The 26572-nt window shown below is 41.9% G+C and overlaps 1 protein-coding gene across 1 annotated transcript in view; it reads left to right on the forward strand.

The window, feature by feature from the left end:
• The window catches only part of ELMO1 (engulfment and cell motility 1), a 648319-nt gene that overhangs the window by 458238 nt on the left and 163509 nt on the right, over nt 1-26572 (forward strand). Inside the window, exon 18 of the mRNA XM_004385299.2 lies at nt 6413-6549. Coding sequence (XP_004385356.1) covers nt 6413-6549 — 137 coding nt within the window. The remainder of the gene's footprint in view (nt 1-6412; nt 6550-26572) is intronic.

The raw sequence follows: 26572 nt of genomic DNA on the forward strand, positions 1-26572 counted from the left end.
GTAGAGCATTGTCTTTATAAGCTGTGTCATGCCAGTTGAGCCAGATGTTCCCCGAGACCATGGTCCCCAGAGCCCTCCGCCCAGCAATTCAGTCCCTCAGGGAGTTTGGATGTGTCTATGGTCAAATGGCTGATTTTTTTGGATGTTGATTACCAGGCCTTTCTTCCGAAATGCCTCTGGGTTGATTCGAACCAACACATTTTCAGTTAGTAACCAAGCACTGAAATATTTATACTACCCAGTGACTCCTTACCTCACGTTAAAAACATTAAAGCAAATTCATTGCCATTAAGTCAGTTCCTACTCATGGCCAGCCCATGTGTTACAGAGTAGTACTGCTCCATAGGATTTTCTTGACTACAGTCTTTATGAAAGCAGATCACCAGGCCTTTCTTCCACAGCCCTGCTGGGTGGATTTGAACCATCAACCTTTAGGTTAGCAGTTGAGTGCAAACCATTTGTGCTACCCAGAGACCTTAGAAAATAAATACAAAATTATTTTGAAAAACAAAGTGCTACATAAATATACAGCATTTTCTTATTTTTATTTTTAACACATCTGTATGCAGATTATAGCTACTTTCAAAGCTGGCCTGCTAAAAATGAATTAGATGTCAGCAAATTAATAGAATTGGTTGTACCCCAGGCCCCGAAAATATCTTAATATCCAGACTTAAAAGGCAATTGATTCTTTTTTATAAAGCAGAATCTCATTGTGTTAAAAATAGTGTGCTTAAAAGCAATTTGGTTTCAAAAAAGTCTCACTATTTTTGTCTCATTCAAAGCCTTTCTCTAAATTTCATTTATGAAATCATTGCCTGTTAATTGAACACTTTTTTTCTCAGTAAGTGTTTTTGTTTTTCTTAAACACCAATAATAAACCTCACCTTCCCTGTTTTTGTCTGTTTAAACTTCTATTTTGGGAACTGGGCCACCCCATAAGCTGACGTAAGCTGACATTTATAAATGGGCTTGTCTGGGTCCATTTCATCTATGATGAACTGGGTCCGTTTCGTACATGATGAATGTTGAAATCCTGTTGGTTCACAATGGCATTGTACTTATTCTGTTCTAGTGGTTCGTCCCATACAGTCCTCATGGCAGCCCAGTGAAGTTTGTACTGCTGTTGTCCCCAGTTTACAGATGAGAAAACTGAGTTATAGACAGAAGAAATGACCTGCCCAGGTCACGTAGCCAGTAAATGGCAGAGTCAGGACTTGAACCCTGGCAGTCTGGTGCCAGCTGTGGTCTGTGCTCCCTCTTTGCCACCTAGTGCTCTTGGAAAGCCATTTTGCCTTTCTCACCACTCTTAACCTACACAAATGGAAGGGGAAAACAGGTCAGATAATCTGAGCAACCCCTTCCAGTTTGATAATCCTCAATACTGAATACATTTGGAAAGTTGTAGAGGAAAAACATATTAATACTTTATCCTCGATTCTAACACAGACAACATGCCATAAATGCCAAATACATGAAAGCGTTTTCGTTATTTGCTGTTGAAGACCAAGTTGTTCTTGATTTGTTGTTTGCCCACTCCTCACTGCAAAGAGATGAGTCTTTTAAGGAAGTTTAGGAAGATGACAAACCAATCTGATCATGTGGTGACTGAAAACATTGGCTCTGGTGATAGAATGCTGGATTTGATTTCTGGCCATGCCACTGCAAGTTACTTCACTGTTTCTCAGTTTCCTCATCTGTAAAATGGGGATGATAATAATAGTACCTTCATTGTTATTGAGGGTTAAGAGAGTTAATCCAGGTAACTTAAAAGAGTGTCCAGCACATATTTTTCAATAAATGCTGGCTGTAAAATTTTCCTTTTATAATGCACACGGTCACCTCCATTCACCACAGTATTTCCACTGAAATTTTGTTTTCCAATGCTGGCCACTCAGCTACAGAACACAGACTTGACTCCTAGCTAGTGTTGGGAATCACTCCTGCAGTGAATGTGTTAGATGCTAACTTGTTCATATGAGTACACAATGACAGTCGTGTCTTAGTTCTTTTATCTAGGCTTGTAGTTTCTAAACACAAAATATAAGGAAATACAGGGCACTTTCTCCAATATCCTTACTTTTGTGATCCCTGTTCTTCCAGCCTCCACTGCTTTGCCTTTCTTTCATTCCTCCCTCACTGGAATGCAACCTAAGGCATTTACTCTAGCTGTCGGGTCTCAACCTAGTTACTTACCTCACTGTTTCTTGTATTTTTATCTATTTACTGTTTAACATACCATTAGCAAAATTTCTTTCATTACCAGCTGAAAAGCACCTATGAGACTCAGATACTATTTGGAGGACTAAAGGAGAGGATGAGAATTTAAACAGACTTACTCTGGCAGAACTGTTTCTCAGGTACTCAAGAGCTGAGTCAAGAGTGCAGCTTGGCCTGGACCCAGGAAGAGGAGGGATACAGGCCAAAAGGAGTGGAGTCCTGGTGATTTGAATAGTAATATTTATAAACTCCACCTAGACCACAAGTAGTAGGGGGAAGTCAGAGGAATCTCAAACTCCAAATGTACCTAAGTCTCTGCTTGAGTATTGCTGTGATGCTGGAAGCTATACCACTGGCATTTCAAACACAAGCAGAGTAAGCCATGGTGGACAGGTTTCAGTGAAGCTTCCAGACTAAGACAGACTAGGAAGAAAGGTCTGAAAATCTACTTCTAAAAATTAGCCAATGAAAACCCTATGGATCACAACAGAATATTGTTCTGTATTCTGGAGGCTGGAAGATGAGCCCCGTAGGTTGAAGGACACTACCCAGTAGCCACAACAATGGACTCAGACACACCAGCTATCATGAAGATGGCTCAGGACTGGGCAGTGCTTCACTCTGTTGTACAGGTGGTCACCATGAGTTGGAGCAGACTCGACAGCAACAAACAACAATATCAACAACGTTAATAATTAAAGATGTGCCATTTGTAAGATTTTACTTCATAAATACCTTCTATGGCTGGAGAAGGAGCCTTGGCGGTACAATGGTTAAGAGCTCAGCTGCTAACCAAAAGGTCGGCAGTTCGAATCCATCAGCCACTCCTTGGAAACCCTATGGGGCAGTTCTGCTCTGTCCTGTAGGGTTGCTATGAGTCGGAAACAACTCGATGGCAATGTGTTTTGGTTTTGGTATGGGTGGAGAAACAGTTCGTTTGAGTTTGGGCAGGGCAGTGGAGGCAGGGATAATTGGGAAATGGAATGAGGAAATGAGTGTAATAGAAAATGGGCTTCAGAGCCAACTTGACCTGAGTTTGAATCCCAGCTCTTCCACTTACAAGACATTTGACCTTAGACAAGTCACCTAACCTTTCTAAATCTCCTATTGCTTATCCAAGAAAGTGATTAATAGCATCTCCCCACCCCCCGTGCTTGTTGTAATAAGTGGCAGTAATGTAGGTAAAGTCCACCATCCAGGGGCTGGCCCATTGCTGGTGGCAGTGGTAGTGGCGGTGTTGGTGCTGCTGCCATGTGGTCAGGTGTTGTCAGTCAGCAGGTGCTGGCTCTGCACTGCTGTGGGCCCCCCTGGACTGGGGGGTCCCCATCACAGTTGCAGTTGAAGGAGGAGGGCAGGAGATCTAGGAGAGATCTATTTATGTTTTTCAAAGCAGCATCCATGACAAATACTCTAAGCAATTGATGTCAACTAAAGCAGGAGGTCTGCTGTGGATATCAAATGGTCATTTGGGGTGACTTAAAAAAAAAACTCATAATGGAAGGTTTAATTTCTTCAAATTTTTCCTTCCTCGTATATAAAATGAGAATAACCATAACCTCTACCTCCAAAAACCAGTTGCTGTTGAGGAGATTCCAACTCACAATGATCTCACGTGTCAGATTGGAACTGTGCGCCGTAGAGTTTTCAATGCCTGAATTTTTGGAAGTAGATTGCCAGGCTTTTCTTCTGACGTGCCTCTGGGTGGACTCCGACCTCCAACCTTTCAGTTAGCAGCCAAGCGCATTGACTGTTTATACCACTCAGAGACTCCGTCACATGAAGATAACGCCTGTAGTGCACTGGGTACATGATAACAGAAAAAACCAAACCCATTGCCTTCAAGTCTATTCCAACTCATAGCAACCCTATAGGACAGAGTAGAACTGCTCCATAGGGTTTCCAAGGAGTAGCTGGTGGATTTGAACTGCCAACCTTTTAGTTAGCAGCTGTAGCTCACTGTAGCTGTTAACTACTGCACCACCAGGGCTCCTGGTACATGATATGTACGCAATAAATACTCCCTGTTATCAGTGCTATTCCTTCCCTCCCTCTTCATCCAAGCAACAGTGGGGCTTGCCGCTTTCGGTTTTGTCTGGCTGTCTCAGCCCCAGGATTTCCATAAACACTTTAACTAGGGTATAAAGTACACATATAATCACGCTAGGCCAGAAAAAGATCCTGTGATAATGTGAGTTCTTGGATGGCAATAATGTTTTGAGGTGCTTCCGTAGACTTGTAAATTTCATTGACTTCAGTGCTTACAGAAGTGAGACTGACAGCTCCTTGCCCCAGGGCAGCAAACAGCACAATCCGCCTGTGTTGATGTTCCAAGTGCCTGAAATAGCTTTGAGTCTTGGGTCAGAACTTCACATTTGCCATCTCTCTGCCTGTAACACAGACTGGGAGGTGAGGTGGCTTATATGTTCTTGCCTCTAATTTGTGTAATATGAATGGGCTTGGCTAGGCATTGGGGGAAAATCAAAGAATAACCCATGTTCTTAGAAGTAATAAGCTGGTACAACACTGCTTATCATTACCACCACCTCTCTGTATTTGCGCTTTTATCCATTCCAAAGCACTTTCCCATGAATCATGTCATTTGATCATCTCTGAAAGCTATGGAGAAGGCAGAGGAGATACCTTTCCATTTTTTAGTTAAGAAAGTCAAGGCTGAGGAAGGTGAAGTGACTTGCTTATAATTGGCAAGAGCTGGACTTGAACCTGAACCTTCTGCCCTCAGTCCTGCATGCTTTCCATGTGACTAATCTAGGGCCTTAGATTGTCTGGAAAAAACCAGCGTTCATGTATCTTGAGATCACGTTGCACCATTCACAGGGGTGAGCTATATAAATATATGCCACTTTGATGTTTTAAATTACGAAGGAGTCTGGAATTCACTATATTCATCAAGGTTGGAGTTAAAAGAGGTTGGTGTGCACTTGTGGCCTGCTGTAGCAGAGCCTGTCTCCGTTAGGTATGAGCTGGGTTCTCCTTGCTGTGGACTTTACCAGAGAATTTTCTCTAAATGGAGTAGATGCCCATCCACATAGAGGGCACCAGGACTCTCCCCAAGTGCGAAAGGATTCTCTACTGTGAACCCCATTCTCACTCCTCACCTTTCTCCTCTCCCGGTTTGCTGAGGCCTGAAATTCCACGATTCCTGGCCTTGGAGACTAATTGGTTTTTAAAGAGTTCACAATTAAAATAGAAATACTTTCTCTGTATATAACAGCTTATATATTTGTTTAAAAAATTGTTTTGCAAAGAACTTGTTGCACTAGTTTTGGAGGGTCACAAAGCTTGGTTCCTTGGGCTCCACCATATTCTCATCCATAAATAATAACAGCTCTGAGTACTGCCCAGAGGCATGGTAAATAGCAAATGCCACATAATAGATGTAAAAGGGCTATACAAATATAAGCTTGATAGACCACTGGGATTAAGAGAAGGGCTGGGCACTGGTCAGGGAAGGAGGAGAGAGGTGGCTGCACCTAGAGCTCAGAGCACTGGATCTGACCTGAGGAGGCTCTGCAGGAGGAGTCTCAAAGGTGACTTCGTGGTCTTGTCAGGACTGGACCAGCTGCAGCCTTCAAAATTATTTTGGTTGCTTTGACCTCCAGCCCTCTGTGCTTAGGAATGGAGAACAAATAGCTAATGGTACAAGATGGTTAATGATCTTACGTGTTCCCAGCTTGTGCCATAAGAAGACAAAGAGACCCCTGGAGAAGTAATCAAGGATGTTATTTTCAAAGTTGCAATTAATCATGTGTTTGGGAAAGCCTGTCTCCTGCCAGCTATTCTGTTGAGAAAGGGGAAGTTAAGGGTGATGGAGGAGCTGCACTCCAGAGGGCTGTTTAAAGAGTCTCTACAATTTCATGAAGGCAGATCCAGGACTTATACTCAACACCAGGGATCATGGAACAAAGGAATAAGGTTCATGTCTTGGGGTGGGTTAAGAGTGAACTTTCTTTAGTTAAAATACTGTCTAAGGGTTAGGTTGGCCCATCTGATCCTAAACTTCTAAGTTGTATGGGGGCTATTCTTTGGTTGCTTTTTCAAAATGTCTTTTCTCCAGTCTTACTTGAACCAGGATGACTCCCCTCATCTCTCTTTGGGAAGCCTCCATTTGACTGTATCCACTCACTTCATGGCTTTAAAACTTCCTCCTTTATTCCGCCTTTCTTCCCTCCAGCTAGTGAGACCTGCAACGACTTCCACCCGATGTTCTTCACCCATGACAGATCCTTTGAGGAGTTTTTCTGCATCTGTATCCAGCTCCTGAACAAGACGTGGAAGGAAATGAGGGCCACTTCTGAAGACTTCAACAAGGTAAAGTGAAGCTGAGGTAGTGACAAGGGCTTCCCCATGTCATCAAAGGCAAGTCATCCTCAGGGCCATTGAAAGATCCCAAAACTGTGTGTGGAAGACTGGGACCTTTTAGGTATTTTGAGAATGGAGAAAGACATATTTATATAGAGCTGAAACTGCATGTTGATCATACTCTCATCTCTCTGGGGGTAAGCTAGGAGCTGCTTTGTTCTTTTTGGTTTACCAAGCTGGGCCACCATCAGAGACCCTTTCTACCCTTTCCAGAGATACATTGTTTGGATGAAAGCTTTTTGTTTTTGTTTTTTTAATGGCATTAGTTTAAGATGCCTTGTTCTTGCAAGCTGAATTGCAAGCAAATGACTTGCCAAGAGGAGAATGAAATCAGGAAGACTGCTATGCCTAGGTTGTTTTAGTTCTTTGTGGATTATGGATGCATTGAGATAATCTGCATTTTGCTGTGTCAAAAGGAATTTTTGTTAAACTGAAAGATCATTTTCAGAGAATTGAAGAATTAAGTTTATAAATAGCATATCTCGGTTTACAGTAATCATTTGATTCCTTGAACTGAAGTGTCCTTTGGTTTCTATATTGTAATTTCATGCAAGAGTGTGAATTACATATTTCTATTTGTGAGTGTTGGGTTGAGAGAAGAATATTGACCAACTCAAAGCAAGCAATGGTATCATACAGACTTGGAGATACACAAAATCTTTATCGTTATAGCAAAGATGTCTCTATATAGAAGTGAAGCTGGGTGTTGATGATACTTGTTAGTAGTAGGGACATGGCTGATAGTAATTGCTGACTGTTGCCATTGCGTCAGCCCCAATTCATGACAATCCTATACACAATGCCTGTCCTGCATCAACCCCCCATCAGCTGTGTATAGGACCATTGTGATCCATAGGATTTTCACTAGGACAGATAATGTTTCAGGCTTTAATAACCTGTAATTTTCTACTGCATTATGGCTCTGGGCATCACTCGAGCCCACTCGTCTGGTACTAAGGGAAGTAACCATGCCTAAACTCTACCCCCAGCAGATGACAGTGTAAATTCTAAGACACTGGTCTCAGTCATTCAATAGACCACTATGGGCTTATGCTTGGCCCATCACATAATGTCTGAATTCCATCTGTGTTTGAGATTCTTATTGTTCTTTGCCTCCCTGCCACCTTTCGTCTGAATTTACATCTCATCTTTCGTTCCTGCTCTATTCTGGTTTGTGGCATCTTGAACTGAAATTGGTTGAAAAGAAAGAAATTAGGAGAAGGAAATGTGACTCTTCTGAAAGCCTCCGTCATGTCTAACCTGAGCGTCTCCATCAGTATAATGACCTTACCTGCAGTGACAGCAGTCAGATGCCATTCTATCTCACATACCACAGTCTTTCCTTTGCATTTTGAGCGACCTATGACACAAATGGTTAAGCTTCTGACTACTAGCCAAAAGGTTGGCAGTACAGACCCACCCAGAGGCGCCTCAGAAGACAGGCCTGGAGATCTGCTTCCGAAAGGTAAAAGCCTTGAAACTCTATGGAGCAGTTCTATTCTGTAACAAATGGGGTAGCCAAGAGTTGGAATTGACTTGATGGCAACTAACAACAACAACATTTAATGCACTGGACTAGGCCCCAGTGACCCTTCTCCCTGGACAGCTTTGATCTGGAAGCTGCAATCTAGACTGCCAGTGTCTAAGCAGCTCTGCTCGAGGAGAGGCAGGATTCAAGAACTGGAGGGAAGAAGCCTATCAATTCCCTTGTGATTATAACTGTAGCTTCCTCTAAGTGTACTTCTGTTGATTAGGATAGACCTTGCAATTCAGGTACAAATCATCCCTGGGAGAGAAGGAAGAAGGAGCAGGGCGGCCTTTGTGACATTCAAGCCAAGAAAAAAAATAGGGGGGGTTAAATCAATTGTTTCTGAAATGGCTGTGGCCACTTTGTCCCTGGATCAGTTCAACTCTTCATGTCCTGCAGTGGGAAATCCAATGGGTCCTCAGCTTTTGCGTGCCAGGAGACACCTGTTCTTCCAGGAGAAGGTGACCTCACTGGCTGTCTCGTGTTCTAGTATCAGGTGTCTGTTTTCTGAGCAGATTTCATTCGTCCTGCTTCTCCTGAATTCGAGAAATCTGGACTTTGGTAAATGATGACAATGCAAATACTATCGTTGTTGATATATGCATGGCTAAGTTGTATGGAAGGATATTGTCAAAGCCCTGCAGAGGACTATATGAAGGGGATGAATACTCAGACACTTAAATCCTCTAGAAGTTGTAATTCACTACATTAACCCCCAAGAGTACATTGTTAGCAAAGGAAACCAGAGGTGACAGGCAGGCAGAGGTGAGCATGGCTATCAGGTTCATGTGATTCATCATGGTGATGTGTTCTGATAGGCAGTGACGACGTTCTGCCTTCCCAGGGTGTGATCCTGTCAGGTGACAGCAAGCTCCCCAAACTGTCACTCAGAAATTTTCATCATGATTAAATTATACGGCTGTCTTTAGCATGATTAAATTATAAAACTGTCTTTAGCAAGATCTAAGAGCCAATTTTTAGGTACAATTTCTTACAATGGCACTAGTGCTATCTTTTTGCATTGTCTACGGGCCATAGTCTAAGGCCTGGACCCCATGTGTGCTGCCAAGACGGCATAGATGGCGACCTATGGCTGTGGCAGGCCAAGAGGCAGAGGATCCCACCCCAAATACAGATACGTATTGGTTAAGAGTCGATATCAGAGGAGGGTAGAGGATGGGAATGACGAGGAACATTAAACTATCTACAGTATTTTTCCATGATTGCTTCTGTTAGTAGTATACGTACCTTACTTTTATAACCAAAACAGTCTGTCAGTTATATATATTTTTATCATGTGTATATTAGTTTTCTATTGCTGCTGTAACAAATTACCACAAACTCAATAGCTTAAGCAATACAAATGTATTATCTTATAGTTGTGTAGTTCAGAATTCCAAAGGTGTCAGCAGGGCTGCGCTCCTTTTTGGAGGCCCTAGGGGAGAATCTATTTCATTGCTTTTTCTAGCTTTTGGAGGCCACCCACATTCCTTGGCCCCTGAACTTCTTTCTCCATCTTCAAAGCCAACAACTACAGATCCAGTCCCTCTCATACTACATCCTGTCCCTACGACCTCCTCTTCCACCTCCATCTTCCACCTTTACGGACCCTTGTGATCCCATTGGGCCCACCTGTATGATCTGGGATAATCTCCCTATTTTAACGTCATCTGATTGGCAACCTTAATTTCATCTGCAGCATACATTCATCTTAGCCAAATAAGGTAACATATTCACAGGTTCCAGAGATTCCGGACATCAGTATTTTTTAGGGGGGTAGGGTGGGGAGCATTACTCTGCCTACCACAATGTGGACTTGATGTCGCTTTGAGTCGGAATCGACTGGACTGCAACCGATAAATATATCAATTTAATAAAGGAAGCATGGATAGATGACTTTTATTTTGCTTTTTGCTGGTGGACATGACACCAGTCAAAAAGTACTGCTAATGGTTGTTCAAATACAGATATAACTGTCTCTCTTTTCTTCTATGTCCCTGTTCTGTCCCCACCAGTCTTTAAAAATGAAGGGCTGTATGTGAAGGCCTCTAGTTCAGGTTGAAGACTGGTTTTGTTTTTAATATATTTTTCCTTCTGCCTGCCTTTCAACCACTGCTGTACTTTATCTGATAATAAACTGGAGGAGAGAGAAAAATGAAGTTTGAATCAGTCTGCTTTTCTTTTTGTTATTAGCTTCGTAGCTGAGAAGATTGAATTTAGGAACAAATGAGGGTTTGAAGTTATTGATAGAGTGAATGTTTTTCTTGTTCCCTAAGATTGTCCAAATATAAATTCAGAGATATCTTCAAAGATGAGACATACATGCTTCTGAACAACCGCCTGAACTTTCTTGGACACCATCTCAGGCTCTCGCTTCTTTGAGTGGAAGCGTGGAAGGCAGATTTGAATTGTCAACCCTGTGATGTGAGGTTCTGTAAGAAGGTTTCAGCTCTCTGCCTTCTTTATGATATCATTGGGGAAGCAGTGTCTCTCAATTTGAAATTCTGATTTGTCTAACAAACGAAACTAGATTCTAATAGTGGCAGGAAAAGCTTCTACAGCCTGTCTTGCTTAGGACACCAGTTTATAGATTTCTGGTGCTCCACCAACCATCTGTCAGTGTGTTGTACTGTGGTGAATTGCATGTTACTATAATGATGGAAGCTAAGCCACTGATATTTCAGACACCGGCGGGGTCACGCACAGTGGACAGGTTTCAACAGAGCTTCCAAACTAAGACAGACTAGGAAGAAGGGCCTCATGATGTACTTCTGAAAACTGTTGTGTTGTTAGGTGACATTGGATTGACTTTGACTCATAGCGATGCCTTGTGACAGAGCACAATGGCCCCATAGGGTTCTCTAGGCTGTAATCTTTACAGGGACAGATCATCACATCTTTCTCTTATGGAGCCACTGGGTAGTTTCGAACCACCAACCTTTCAGTTAGCAGCCGAGTGCTTAACCATTAGCTAATGAAAACCCTATGGATCACAACTGAATATGACCTGATAGGGCAACGAGTTCTAGTGCTGAAGGATGAGCTTCCCAGGCTGGAAGGCACTACACAGTAACCTCGACAATGGACTCAAACATACCCACAATCATGAAGATGGACAGGAGTAGACAACATTTCCATCTGTTATACATGAGGTCACTGTGACTCAGAGTCGACTTGATGATGGCAACTAACAGCAACAACATAGTTAATGCCACTGCTGCAAGTAAGTGCTGGGAAAAGCAGCTGTCTTTCTGCTCCTCCAGACTTGGGAAGCAGCAGATGAGATGTGTTTTATTTATATAAAAGAAGTAGAATTAGAGAGCAATTAAAATATTTACGCTTTGAAAAGGACTTTTGTTCAGTTCCTCAATATAACTCTCTCTGCAGAATAATCCATTGATTCAGGCCGTCGAGCTTGTATGCTATGTTTTTGCCTTCTATTACCAATATTTTAGAGTATGCATTATTCATTATTATGGGCATTACAGAAGAGCTAAACTGCAGCTGGATACCTCAGCACGCAAGTGGTCCCATAATCGTTTCATCGAAGACCTCGTTTTTGAACAGGGTAGGAGAGAGGACACACGTGATTTGGATATTTCAGGTACAGCGATCACATTAGAGCTTGCGTGCCTGACTGTTGTACTTTAAAAAAATTCTAACAAGAGTATAAACATCAAAATATCTATTTGTGTGCAGCAGTATTTCTCAACCTTGGCTACACATTAGAGTCACCTGGGGAGCTTTTGACACCCTCTATCCCAGTGCCCAATTGTACCCCAGACCAATTAAATCAGACACTTATGGGGTAGGGCCCATGATTCAGTATTTTATAAAGCTCCCCAGGTAATCCGAATATACTGCCATAGCTGAAAACAGTAGATATTTAGCTATCAATGAATATTTTTATTAGATATTTTTATTAATCACTAAAGGTGACTTGTGTCAATAGAATAAGCATTTGTTGACATACATAACACGTATCACCAACTAGTACAAACTGCATGACTTGATGGAATAGTATTTTCCATTGGTCTATAAGTCAGGAGGTCCAGGTTCTAATCCTGGTTCTGCTACTCAGGAGCTCTGTGCTTGAAAATAAAAAAAAAAAAAAAAAAAAAATGGGTACCAGAATCCCAGTTACCCTCCCTTATGCTGGTGTGATATTAAGTTGAAGTAATTCATGTAAAAAGGCTTTGCAGAAGTAAAATGGGATATACAGTTGTAAAACATTATTTTTATATTTAATAAGATAAATCCTGTCTATGAAAATTGAATAAATGGCTCTTTTCAACAGAAGAAATTTTTTGGCTATTATGCTTTTTTTAAAAAGTGAAGCTGTCTATATACCCCAAATTCCGTTCTGAACTGAATTAATAACCCATTTAACTATGGCGGAAATAGGCTTTAACCTGAAAATTTCATGGATTTCGCCAGTGTCTGTCCCTGAACAACGTTATTCAGTACCTTCGTTTTCTGTGTGACTTGCCATGGATAAACCAAAAGTAACAAACTCGTTGCCATAGAGTCGATTCTGACTCCTAGCGACCCTATAGGACAGAGTAGAACTGCCCCATAGGATTTCCAAGGAGCAAGTGGTAGATTCGAACCACCAGCCTTTTGGTTAGCTGCTGAGCTCTACACCACTGCTCCACTAGGGCGCTTGCCATGGATAGGACCTTAGAAATCCACAGGAGACCCACAGTTCTCATGTACTTAATGGCTGGGGAGAAGTAAGGCCTCTCCAACAAGTGAGCAGTTACCTTGTCCATACCACTCCAGTGATTGCTGAGCCTTTCGATACCAGAAAAGTATTTATTCATAGTATTTGTGTTCCTTTAGACACTATCAAAACCGGCATTAAAATCCAAGATCAGATCGACTTTGCCTGGCTTTCGAATTACCAAAGTGGAAGAAACCAATGATTTGAAAAACATAGTCACTCTAGAGTGAACGTACTGTTTTAAAACTCTAGCTGGCAGCATTGTAAGCAAAGTCTACATAACAGAGGCTAGACTCTCGGAACTGCCCACCTGGAAACATCTCTTAAAACAGCGGAGACTTTGCACAGGGAAGATTCCTGGGCGGCGCAAAGGATTGGAACTTGACTGCTAACCTAAAGTTTGGTGATTTGAACCCACCCAGCATCACCACAGAAGAAAGGCCTAGCAATCTGCTTCTGTAAAGATTACGGTCAAGAAAACCCTGTGGAGCTCAGTTTTACTGTGTAACACATGGGGTCGCCATGAGTCGGAATTGACTCGATAGCAGTGAGAGGTTTTTTTTTTTTTTCTTTTTTTTTTGGTGCACAGGGAGCATCCAGGCCCATTGAACAAAGCTGCAGCTGGCCCTGGCGAGGCTGTGAACCTCATCCAAGTCAGTAGGAGAAAATCTCAATTAGGAAGAACTGGAGGGCAGGGCAGGAAGAAAGCAGCCTGGAAGATTATCTACAGAGAGTAATCACTAACCAGTCGCATCCAATGGATTACTTTGGGGTATCGAAAAGGGATTGTTTGAAATCCGAAAGGCAGCAGACGTGAAGTAGTGAACTATGTTTGCACCTCTGACTGCTTGTAGCTTGCTGACTTTCTGTGTCTGCGTTTCAGGGGGCAATTATATATTCAGGAGTCCCCTTCCTGGACCAGCTCAACTTCACAGTGGTGCAGACGGCGCTCTCTTGGTGAGCCGAGCTGGCCTAGGGAATGAAAGGTGGTCTGTGACTCTCACCATGAATAAACATGAACCTCCTCATCTGCATGAGGCAGGTGACTGTAAAATATCTTGGAGCAAGTTGTGAAAGGAAGCTTTGTGCGGCAGTGCCCAGGGGAAGCTGGGGAGGACTCAGCGTTGTTTATCTTCATTAGAATTCCATCTCATGCTGCTGGTATTGATCTGAACTGGGCCTGGTGTGGCTAATAAAGTAGGTGTACATTTTAATTGAAATACGAATATTTAAGTAGAGAAGTCTTTTAAGGCCCTAATGTCGTACAGTGAGGATATCCATTTTTCTGATGTCCATGCCATTAACAAATATTTATTCAAAAGGCTTCTCATGTTTCACAAAGGTCTTCGGGTTTGGCACACAGGAAATTGAATATCCTCTAGAAACAAATGCATTGCATGAGTCGATTTTGTGTTTTCCACTGATGTTTCCCATTGGGTAGGCAGCAGATGGGTTCGTGTGTGTGTGTGTGTGTGTGTGTGTGTGTGTGTGTGTTTGTGTGTGTGTGTGTGAGTTATGGGGGTGTGTTTATTACTTTTAAGCTATCCACTTTCCTTTTTCATGGAATTTGCCACTTTCTGTTGGATGGTAATCAGGGTATTGAGTCCAGTAGTACTCGTCACTGTCAATGCTGTCTAGAAACAGCTGAAAGACCAAGAAATAGTGACTTTGCTAACTAGTTTTTCAAAGGTTAATTGTTTAAATAGACACCAGTGTGTATACTTTCTGAAAATAAATATATTAATTACCAAAAATGCATGCCTGGCCAAGGCAGGGAGGCCACTGTAGTATAGAACAGTGTTGCTCAATGTCCTTTTTATTATCACCTGCCTAAGGAGCCTTTGGAAACCCTGGTGGCGCAGTGGTTAAGAGCTATGTCTGCTAACCAAAAGGTCGGCAGTTTGCATCCACCAGGCGCTCCTCGGAAACTCTATAGGGCAGTTCTACTCTGTCCTGTAGGGTCACTATGAGTCGGAAGTGACTCAGTGACAACAGGTTTGGTTTTGTTTTGGAAGGAGACTTCGTAGATATGTTCTTCCCTACTTGTCCCTCCCCCTGAAATTTTAATACCGCAAACATACTGTAATAAGAGTAATATTTTTATCCCCCTCAAGAACCAAATTCCACCACCCAGGGGGCAATACCCTACTCCCCATTGAGAATCTGTGGTGTGAAGGAGAGAGCCAAAGCTGAGAGCCAGCAGGAGAGGCTGGTGGCAGGCCTAGCTTGGCCATTCACCAGTAGCGTGACCTTGAGCATGTCCTTCAACGCACTAAGCCCTTTTTCATCTATAAATCGGCAGTGAATTAATAGTAATAATAATAGTAATTCTTAGAGTCACTATGAGGATTAAGTCCTCAAAGGTTTGCCCTGTAAATTGCCCTATACAAATGGAAGGTGCTAATCTCAACAGACAAAACCTAAATTGACAGTAATTTACACTTGGTTTTGCAATGTAATTGAGCTGCGTTCATTTCCCAAGGTAGTTCGTTCAAATATCTATAAATACAGGTTTTCTTGTACCTCCTTATGAGGATCCATTGAACTTTGGTTTGGCCACAGAAAGAGATTTTTGACCATGGTGGGGACAAAGTCCTAAGTGAGGAGGAAGCCCTCTGGTATGGGTTCCTGAAGGTGAGGGGCATTGCTCCCCAGCCTGCCCACAAACATACTGCAGGTGACGCAGGGGTGTGGACTGAATCTTTAGAGGCAGGACAGAGTGGTGATTAATGACCCACTCCCCCTCTCCCATTCTAGCTGGGTGACCCTGGCCACACTTCAAATTCCTCATCTATAAAATGGTGTCATGGATTGAATTGTGTCACCCAAAATATGTGTTGGAATCTTAACCCCTATAGCTGTGGATGTAACCCCATTTCAGAATAGTGTTTTCTTTGTTATGTTAACGAGGCCATGTTAGTGTAGGTTGTGTCCTACACCTAATCACTTCTGAGTTATGAAAACAGCAGATTAGATGCAGGAGCGAGTAAAAACTAGGGAGGTGCGGGGAGATAGATGTCACGGGAAGATTGCCACGGAATGCCAGGGCTGCAAAAACTGAGACAAGGGTCTTTCCCCAGAGCCAAGAGGGAAAAAACATTCCCCTATATCTGCTACCCTAAATTCTGACTTCTAATCTCCTAAACGGTGAAAAATAAATTTCTGTTCTTTAAAGCCACCTGCTTGTGGTATTTCTGTTACAGCAGCAGTAGAAAACTAAGACAGAACTGATGGAGTTAGGAGAAGCTCCCACTGCTGGGTGGCTCTGAGCCCTGTGTGGTGACAAGCACGTTGACTGCTTGGCTCAGTGCCAGCCTAGAACAAGCACGCAGCCCTCAGTGATGTAGGGCTGTGAGAAGGCTGGGGACACAAGAGAGCAGCCCAGATCCTGAATGCCGTGGAAAGGGAAGGGACATCATGGCAACGCTCATGGCAAACTTGTTCAGGAAAGCAAGACAAGCTTCCGCCTTTGACTCAGAGATTAACTTTGTAGAACTTGATGTCTGTGTGCTGCCTTCATGGGCTCCATATGCACGAGATCCATTCTGCTTTTATGAGCAACATAGGTATAACTAGTGCCTTAGATTGCTAGACCTGCTGTAGCAAAATACCACAGAGTGTGTGGCTCTAAACAAAAATGTATTTTCTCGCAGTTCTGCAAGCTAGGAGTCCGAATTTAGGACATTAACAGGGCTATGCTCTGTCTGCCAATCTCTTTGCACTTTTGGGAGCCCTGGGCATTTTTTGTTATTCCTTAACTTTTAGACAGATCATTTCCCCCGTGTGTGACTCTATTTCCAAATCTGTCCTTCTGTTTTATAAAATGCCACTCTAAAGAAATTAGGATTACGACCCACCCTACTGCAGTATGACTTCCTTAACTTATAACATCTGCAAAGAAAAGCCCTATTTCCCAAATAAGGTCACGTTCACAGGTGCAGGGGTTAGGGCTTCAGCTTATCTTTTTTGGTGGACACAGTTCAATCCATAACAACCAGAAAGTATTCCAGATGGAGGGGTTCCTTACAAAAGGATCCCTGGTAGCACGCTATTAAGAGCTCTGGTGTGAACCAGAAGGTCGGCAGTTCGAATCCAACACTTGCTCCTTGGAAACCCTATGGGGCAGTTCTCCTCTATCCTTTAGGGTCACTATGAAGCAGGGTTGACTTGATGGCAACAGATTTTCCTTACAAAACTTGAGGTCGTGCCAGTGCAGCCTACACCACCCTCTGCATTCACAGCCCTGGCCATGTCTCCATATAAAGGGTGAGCATGTGAGAGCCCCAAGTAGTCCAGAAAGAATTACATTTTGTTGACCCTGTTTATGTAATTTCCATGAAAAATGGTTTAAAATTTGTTTAAAGGTTAACTGTTTAAAGGTTATTGTTTAGTTGCCTGAAAATACTGCTGACGTGTTTTTCTTTCTGAGCACACTATATAACTGGAGCATTTATGAAACATTATATTTATCACAAAGGATTCTCATGACTAATTTTGGATAAACCCGACAATAGTACATATATGTCTTGGGTATTAATGTTCCTATAAAGGTCTAACCTAAAGCTCTCATTTCTGAAGTCTTTCTAGAGCCGGTTTATCTTTGCATGTGTAACATTTGCTAAACTGAGACTTGCCCATTAGGAGAAGAAAAGAATTGATATGTTCTTCTGCTGGACAGCAGTGACGTTCATCAGTCCCTCAGTTCAATTTCCGACCAACCCTGAGCATGAGAATAATGGCGACTCTTCACCTTAACTGCTTTGCGTAACTCTGCTCAGTGACTTCTGAAAGTTCTTCCTCTTTCGTTAACTACACTTTGGGGCCGTGTATGAATTGTTAGCTGGTTCCTGTGACCTGAATTCTATATTCTGTTGTGGATTATGTGAGGGATTTGATAATGACACCGAAGCCATTTTAATAGTGTATGCCCAATTAAAAGGAAATTACCTACATTTTAAGTAAGGCTTAATGAGATTTAGGCATTTTAAAGTAAAGGGCAGATAGGAATATGAGTTGGACAACTAAGAAGGGTACCTCATGAACTACAAGTCCTCACTGATTTAAAGGAAAATATTTATGCTGTAATTGGAAAGTAAATTATGTCAAGTGGGAGGTTGAGAACATATTTCTGAAAGGGATATGTCTTCTAACATAGAGGGGAAAGCATATAGGGGCAGCCTTTAGGTTCTCGCTATGGTTGGAGGTCCAAGCCCATCCAGAGGCACCTTGAAAAAAAGGCCTGGTGATCTACTTTAGAAAAATCAATCATTGAAAACCGTATAGAGCACAGTTGTACTCTGACACATTTGGGGTTGCCATGAGTCAGAATCAACTTGTCAGTGACTGGTTATTGCCACCTGGTAACTAGTTATTATAAGATATCAGGGTTTTGGGGTGGAGTAGGAGCTAGAGGCAAAAAGGGGCCCTAAATAAGATACGTTAAGGATTTAGAAGGAGAGACTAAGGTCAGGAGTCATTTGCTAAGACTTTGAAACAAGTTTGAAGATCCCACATGAGATATCCAAATATCCCCTGCAAAAATACCAGATCTAGGCCGTCAGAGGTTAAAATAGATATTTAATTATTTAAATGTGTACATTTCAACTGCTAACTTAACACTTCTTATATGCCTGTACCAATTTTTAGATCTGAACAACAGTGAATTATATGAATGGAGGTTATCCACCTTCATCTTACCAAATAGAAAACTCAGCCACTGCGCTGTCTGGTTCAGCACCAGACACATGCCTCCCTGCTTGATGGCCAGACACTGGAGCTAAGCCTCTGGGTAAAACAGGTCAGAAGCCCGGATGCAGGTTGAGAGGCAAGAAGAGGGGCCAAAATGAGGCTAAATCTGACAGCAGTTTCTCCCACCCTTTGGTGGCAGTTGTTACGGGGTAAACAATGAACATTAAAACTTGAATTTGATGGTGATGATTGTACAACATGGGGAGTGTAATTGATATCACTGACTTGTACACATAAAAATGGTTAAAATGGCAAATGTTATATATATTTCACCACAATAAAAAAGGAAATAATATTAGAAACTATTAAAAACAACAACAACAACTCGAGTTTGAGAAATGAGAATGCCAAACTACTAGTTTCTTCTTGTCCCCCAACCAACCCTTTTGTTGTGTCTGTGTATTTTCCATGCATTTGGGATACAATTAAAAACAATAGCCAAAGGTCTGTGCTTCCAATCACTACACAGTCCTTTGCTTTCTCATCATTGCTTTGGTCAAAACTTTGTTTTCTTTTACTCCAAGTGTGGTAGAGTGAATGACCAGTTACAATTGTTTACTACCTGGTGTACTAGTATACATCCACATGCTTGCCATGACCTTATGGTAGGTGAATATATTCCTTCCACCCTTTGACTGTTTACTGGGCCAAGTGACTTGCTTTGTCAGTAAGATGCTCATGAATGAGTCATGAGCAGAGGCTTGATTATTGCTTGTGGTGTTGGGTTGGGCTCTTGTACTTCTTCCATCATCATGAGAAGTACATGCCCCAGGTAGAGCTTCCGCTATCAACCCACAAAGTAGTAGCTTAAAACAGAGCCACTCAGCTGACCTGTAGACCTGTGAATATGAGAATAAATTCTTAATTGTTCAACTGGCGTGTTGCACAGCATTACCATGCCAATAGCTGACTAATACACCAACTGTTGCAGTAACTTCTCTCCCAGCTTTGAAATTTTCCCCCTTTTCAGATCTCCTCCAACACAAATCTGACATACCATTCTTGCGTATAATCCTTCTGTGCCTGCCCATTCCCTGCCTGTTAAAGTTTCATCACCTTAGCAAGTTATTCAGATTCTCCTTCATCATTATAAAATATTTGTCTTAAGCTGGGTTCTCTAGAGGAGCAAAACAATGAAATGTATATGTAGAAACCAGTGAAACATATATATATTAAATATATTTAATTCAAGGAAATGGTTCACGCAGTTGTGGAGGCTGACAAGTCCCAAATCCATGGGTCAGGTGTCAGGCTGGAGGCTTCTTCTGACTCATGTGATTGTAGGGGCTGACAAGCCCCAAACTGGCAGGTCAGACAGCAGGCTGCTGGCTCATGTCCCAAGAACTGGAGGTCAGATGATGAAGAGTCAGATGCAGGATTCAGAGGAGAGTGAGTCTTGCTGGAACATCCATTTATATACTGGAGGCAGGCCACACTCCCTGAAGGAAACTCACTCCCCTTTCAACTGATGGGCTGCTCATAGCAGATCTCTCATGGATGTGATTACATTATATCGGATCTCATCTTGGAGGTAATTACATTATATTACATTATGGAATAGCAATCAGTCCAATGTCTGCCAAACCACTAAGAATCATAGCCTAGCCAAGTTGACACAAAACATTAACCATCACAGTACTTTTCCTGCTTCATCCCAATGTCTTCACCTTGCACCTGTCCTAGGCTCCAGGCATCCTGAACTACCCAACACTCCTTGTGCCATAATACTTTCATATCTCAGGCTTTTTCTTGTGCCCATTCCCTCTATCAGTAAGGTCTTTCCCCATCTGCCTGTTGAAATGGCACAAGGATTTTTAGGACTTTGTACAACTGCTACCGCAGTGAAATGGTTACCATCTCCCTTCCAGTCAGAATGAATTGTTCCTGTACTTCTGCCCCCAGAGCATGGAATTCACAATGTGTTTTGAAAAATATCTTCTACTTATATAGTAGTTGCTCATTTACAAATCTTTCTTTCTAAATTAAGTCAATATATCATTGGAGGCTATAGCTATAGCTTTTATATCTTAATGTTCTCCAGATGCATTTTAGGTAGTATCTGCTCAGTTACTTTTGGTTAAATGGTTGAATGAATGAATGGCCAGGAATTTTTAATTCACTCATCATTTAAAATGATCTACCTGGCCAATAAGCCTAATTAATTTTTACCTTTTTAATATGGGATGCTTACTGTTCTTCAGTTCCTGGGGACCATAGATACCAAGTGTTCTGCAGTGTATGGGACAAAATGAAGAGTTGTCTTACCGAAAATGCCAAGAAACGTTACTGAGAAACACTTACAGACCCTTCACTCGAAATCTCTCTCTTCAGATATACTTTCAGGGAGTTATAAAATGATTTTGCCATTAGTTCCTTAATAAAAGTGGCAGCAGTGATTATTTTTCCACATGTGTAACTTTCTATAATGTGAATGGAAAGACTCAAAGATATTGAATAATTGCAAAATGAACTGAATATATCTTTTCCAGGGAGCTTGGAGTCCCTAGTTTAAAAATATCTATCTGTTTCATTTTTTTCACCTTCACTCATTTCTTATGTCACTCTTAGGTCTGCTTAACCCATATACACTGGCCACTTGGGGAGCACTGTATTTCCCTATTAGTCTTATTTCTAGGCCACTGGGGAAAATAACATCAATTATGACACCTATCCATTTCACAAGATGGCTGCCAAGAGACCTTCCCATGCAGAGGAGAAACATGACTTCCACCATCCACCCCATTGAGGTGATTGGTACTTAACCAAGCACACCCAAGGAACGGGTGTGCATGTAGCAGGCATAGTAAATGGCAAATGTAAGCACATCGGGCAGTTCAGGAAAATTATCTTTTGCATTGTACCTTTAGCTTCCCAAGTTCTCTTAATTTAGAAAAAAAATTGCATTCCCCAAGAGTGTGATATGAGTAGGAAGACTTGGTTCTGCTGCAGTAATTGCTTGTTTTAAGTGCTAGAAGCAATCAACTCCATAGAATTCTTCTGGTTCCCATTTTCTTATTTCTTTTTCACATATCTATGTGCGTGGCTTGGCAGGATTTCAGGTGTATGGCATATGGCTTTTTGCCGCTTGAGCTGCCTCAGAAGTAAATGTCACTGGCATATAATGCCAAATTTCCATTCCATGAATCACAAGAGCATGGGATTCTGTCCGAAAGCTCCCTGGCCACTCAGAACGCTTGAAGCAAAAGAAGAAAAGAGATGCTATTCCTATTAAAATGAGTTAATCGTGATAAAGAGTATCTCTAAAATGGAGATGCTGTTGCCCTAAAGTGTGTTAGAAAAAGCTGCCTGGCTGGTTTGTATTGTGGTCAGGCCATTGGGCAGCCCTGGATACTTGCTCCTGTGCCTCATCCCTAAGGCTATTCTAAGCAGACACTGGTAAGTATGAGATGTACAGCTCCTTTTGAATATTTTTCAGATAGATCCAAATTAGCTTGTGCGTGTACCAGAAAAACAAGACTGTGAATAGACAATATCAGTGATTTTTGGACACAAGGTACCAGAATTTTGTATTTATTAAATTTTCAAGTTATGAGATGCTTTGGAGCCCTGGTGACAGTGGTTAAGAGTTCAGCTGCTAACCAAAAGGTCTGCAGTTCGAATCCACCAGCCATTCTTTGGAAACCCTATGGGGCAGTTCTACTCTGTCCTTTCGGGTCACTATGAGTCGGAATCGACTTGATGACAATGGGTTTGGTGGGTTTTTTTTTTTGGTTTAAGATGCTTTAGAACAGAGTTGGTAAACAGTGGCGAGCGAGGCTGTCACAAACAAAGCTTCAGCCTTCGCTTCCCTCCCCACGGCCAAGGAACCAAGAGGGTGGATGTGAGGTCCGCAAAGAAACTTCTGGATGAAACTATATGAAATTGCCAATATTTGATTTTGACTGACAAAAAGAGCAATTTCAAATGGTTCAAACTACTAATTGTTGTGCATTGTGTGGAATCTGACGTAGTTTCCTATATAACATACACTGTTGATTTTTGATGTCGTCTTTAGGTATGTATTCTATTTCTCTTTCATATGCCTTTATTCTGTGATCATTTAACTCGCCACAGTAAGTTGCAGTGACTTGACCTTGGACCTGAGAAGCAGCGTTCAAGCCCTGGCTCCATCATTTCCTTGCTGGGTGATCCTGGGCAGATTACTTACTCTGCCTCATGCCTCAGTTTTTTCATCTGTAAAATGTGAATCTTAATATAGCTGTTGTGAGGGTTAAATGGGCTAATATTAGGCTGATCCATATGAAATGGCCAACATTTGACAATTTTTAAATTACAAAATTAGAAATTCTGTATAGTTCAGCCTAACGTATGTGAAGCACCTAGGCCGTGACTCGCACAGCAGAAGCACACTATAAACCAAGACAGCTAACCCATTGCCCTCAATTCAATTTTGACTTACCACAACCTTATAGGGCAGGATAGAACTGCCCCAAAGGGTTTTCAAGGCTGTAATCTTTACAGAAGCAGACTGCCACATCTTTCTCCTGAGGAGCACCTGGTGGGTTCAAACCGCTGACCTTTGGTTAGCAGTCTGTCGCTTTAACCACTGCGCCACCAGAGCTACTTAAGCACAGTATAAGTGTTGCTTATTAGTAGTAGTGAGGGAAACGACAAGAAAGACTGGGCAGTGTTCCAGACTAGGCATTAGAAGATGTGGATGCTAGTCCAGCTCTGCCTCTACCTTACTATCTAACTCTGGGTGCTTGTCCTACCACTGCTCCTACTTACTATTCCCCCCTTCCTAGATGAAGTCTGCATCCCTCATGGCATCTAAGGCAGATGCCTTGTTCTTTGCTTTGGGTCCTAACCTTTCTTGCCGATCTGAGACTCCACTCTATAAGTTATCCTTTCTGTCTTTACATCATCAATCTCTTCCTCTCTGATGATACCTTCTCACCAGTATATAAACATACTCAAATTTCTCACACTCTGTAGAGCAAATAAATAGAACCGTTTTGCATTGCTGGTGGGGATGTAAAATGGTACAGTCACTGTGGAAAACTTTGGAGGTTCCCCAAAAAGTTAAACATAGAATTGTTGTATGACCCAGCAATTCTACTCCTAGGTATATACTCAGAAGTGGTGAAAGCAGGAACACAAACATACTTGTATACCAATATTCATAGCAGCATTATTCACAATAGCCAAAAGGTGGAAACAGCCCAAATGTTCATCAGAAGATAAATGGATAAACAAAATGTAATACATACATACAATGGAATACTCTTCAGCTATAAATAGAAATGAAGTTCTGATACACGCTGCAACATAGATGAACCTTGAAAACATTATACTAAGTGAAGTAAGTTAGATGCAAAAGGAGAACTAGTGTATGATCTCACTTACATGAAATATCTAAAATAGGCAGATGCATAGAGACAAAAAAAAATTAGTCGTTACCAAGGTCAGGAGATAGGGGGAAATGGCGAAGTTCTTGCTTATGGAGCGCTGAGTTTCTGTTTGCAGTGATGAAAAACTTTTAGAAATGGATAGTGGTGATGGTTGCACAACCTGGTGAATGTAATTAATGTCACTGAATTGTATACTTAAAAATGATTGAAATGGAGAATTTTTTGTTATGTATATTTTATTACAGTAAAATTACAAGAAAAGAAAAAAGAACAAATAAATAACTCTTTCTCAACCGCATATCCACCCCCAGGCCAGGTTTCCTCAAATAGCTGCCCCTATTGACCAGCTCTTCTGTTCACTTCCCATTCACTTATGAATCCACTGCAACCTGTCTTCTGCCCTCACTAAAAATATAACTAAGCAGAAGAGAAATATGACTCTGAAAAGCACTGATATATCTTGTCAATGCTTGAAAATCTCTTTAGGCACAAGATCCACTCATCTTTGACAAAGTCAAAAATGACCTCCAATGGACATTTTTAAATCTCTATCTTATTTGCCTTCTCTGAAGCTCTTGTCCCTGTTGTCTACTCTGCTTAAAAGGCTGTCTTCCTGTAACTTTGGGAAAAATACATACACGCATACACATGCAGGCGAGGTATATACATGATATACCATGTATATCTATAGCTTTTTATCTATATATATTAAAAAAAGAAGTAAAATAATTATTGTTGGCAAAGTTTCAGTTACTAGCAATATTTTTAGAAAAAAATTGAAAAAAGTAATTAAAAATATAACTAAGCTGAAGAAGAAAAATACAACTCTAAAATGCACTCCTATCTATTTTGAATACTGGAAAACCTCTTTAGCCACAAAAGACATGATTTCCAAGAGGCAGGTGGAGTTTGAGAGGAGTTGTTGAGATGTTCTATTTTAAGACTGGAAAGAAGTCACATTGTTATGAATCTCTGCTCTGATGAAGAAGATAGACATTAAAAAATTCATAAAAATAGATCTTTTATCCCTTATACCTTCATGCTTATTCGTAGCCTCCCTCCTTCCCCCAATCTCTTCTCTTCAACCTAAAAATATACTAAAATCACTCTTATCCTTAAAAAGTATTTTTTTCATCCCTGTTCCTCTTTCAAGTTCTTGCCTAATCTCTGTCCTTCCCTGAACTGCCAAATTTTCCAAGAGAGAATGCCGTCTTCTCTTCCCTGCTTCCTCCACTCCCTGTGGTCTGATGTTCACCCACGTCCACCTCCTGGAATTGCTTTATTTAGGTCAGCAGTCACCACCTGATTGTCAAGTCTGAAGGCCTCTCCCCCATGCTCATCCTGTTCCACTGCCCTGAAGCATAATGGCCTCATGTCCCTAACTGAGCTTCCTAGGCTCCCTCCATTCCTGACCCCTGTAGAACTGCCACCACCTCTCACCTCTCACTAGGCATAGGCAGTCGCCTCTCACTAGGCATAGGCAGTCCCCAAGGCCCTTTTTTTTTTTTCTCTTCCACCATCTCTCGCTCTGGCCTGTAGCCTCACATCAACTTTCACCCAATGTAGACAGATGCTAACCCTTACTGTCTCCTGAACTCTTGAACTTCATCCCATGGATGGTTGACAGTCACCTCAAACTCAGTATGTCCAAAACTGCACTCCTTGTTTACATTGCTGTCTCCCTGGCTGCTGGTCTTTGCTTGCTGACTCTGGGAGTGGCATACCAATCTGCCCATCTCCTAGACCTGAAATCTTGGAATGATCCTTGTGTCCTCCCTTTTCCTTCCTAATAGGTCCCCAAATCCTACAGATCCACCCTCTGAGAAAGATTATCTGCCTTTCCCTGCTGTGACCCTCCTTCCTGCTGCCATCATCTCTTGTCCTTTAACTCAAATCCCTGAATCTGGAGCGAGCACTCCCACAATTCCTCTTTATCCTGGATGCTAGAAACACCTTCCTAGGACACACATCTTCTTATAACACATCCATACTCAAAAACCTTTGGCTGCTTCTTCTTACAGCATGATAACACAGCAACACGTTCTGTTCCAAACACTTTTCCAAAAAGACACCTATTACATTCTGCAATGCATCCTGGCCACTCCCTAATCATGACTTGTTCTTCCTAGTCTCTGTCCTTGCCCATGTTTCCTGGGCATGGTGGACCCTTCGCTCTTTGTCTGTTGAAATTCTGCCGCTCCTGCAAGGCCTAGCTCATGCAAAGGCCTCCTGCAAAGCCCTTCTTTGGAGGTACAATGAATTACTCCCTCTTAAGTATACTTTCTTTGTCCCTCCCCTGCAGCACTTAACGTACTCAGCCATATACTGAGTTTGAAAACTTCTTTTAGCCAATTAGCTTTGCTTCAAACAGGTTCCTGGCGGTGTTCTGCCCCTCCACTTGGCCTTAAGGCAATTCCGCAGAATCCTGGAAGTACCCATTGAAAATGATGGTGATAGACTATAGGTAGTTCTCTACTCTGTCCTCCAGACTTTATACCCCCTGAGAACTGGGACTATTTCTATTCATCTTTCTACTCCGGGGTGCCTATCAAGAAAACATCACAGGAGTCCAACAGATGTTACCTGAATTGAATTTTTTTC

The sequence above is a fragment of the Trichechus manatus genome, unplaced genomic scaffold (assembly GCF_000243295.1).
Source record: "Trichechus manatus latirostris isolate Lorelei unplaced genomic scaffold, TriManLat1.0 scaffold00137, whole genome shotgun sequence".
Taxonomy (NCBI): domain Eukaryota; kingdom Metazoa; phylum Chordata; class Mammalia; order Sirenia; family Trichechidae; genus Trichechus; species Trichechus manatus.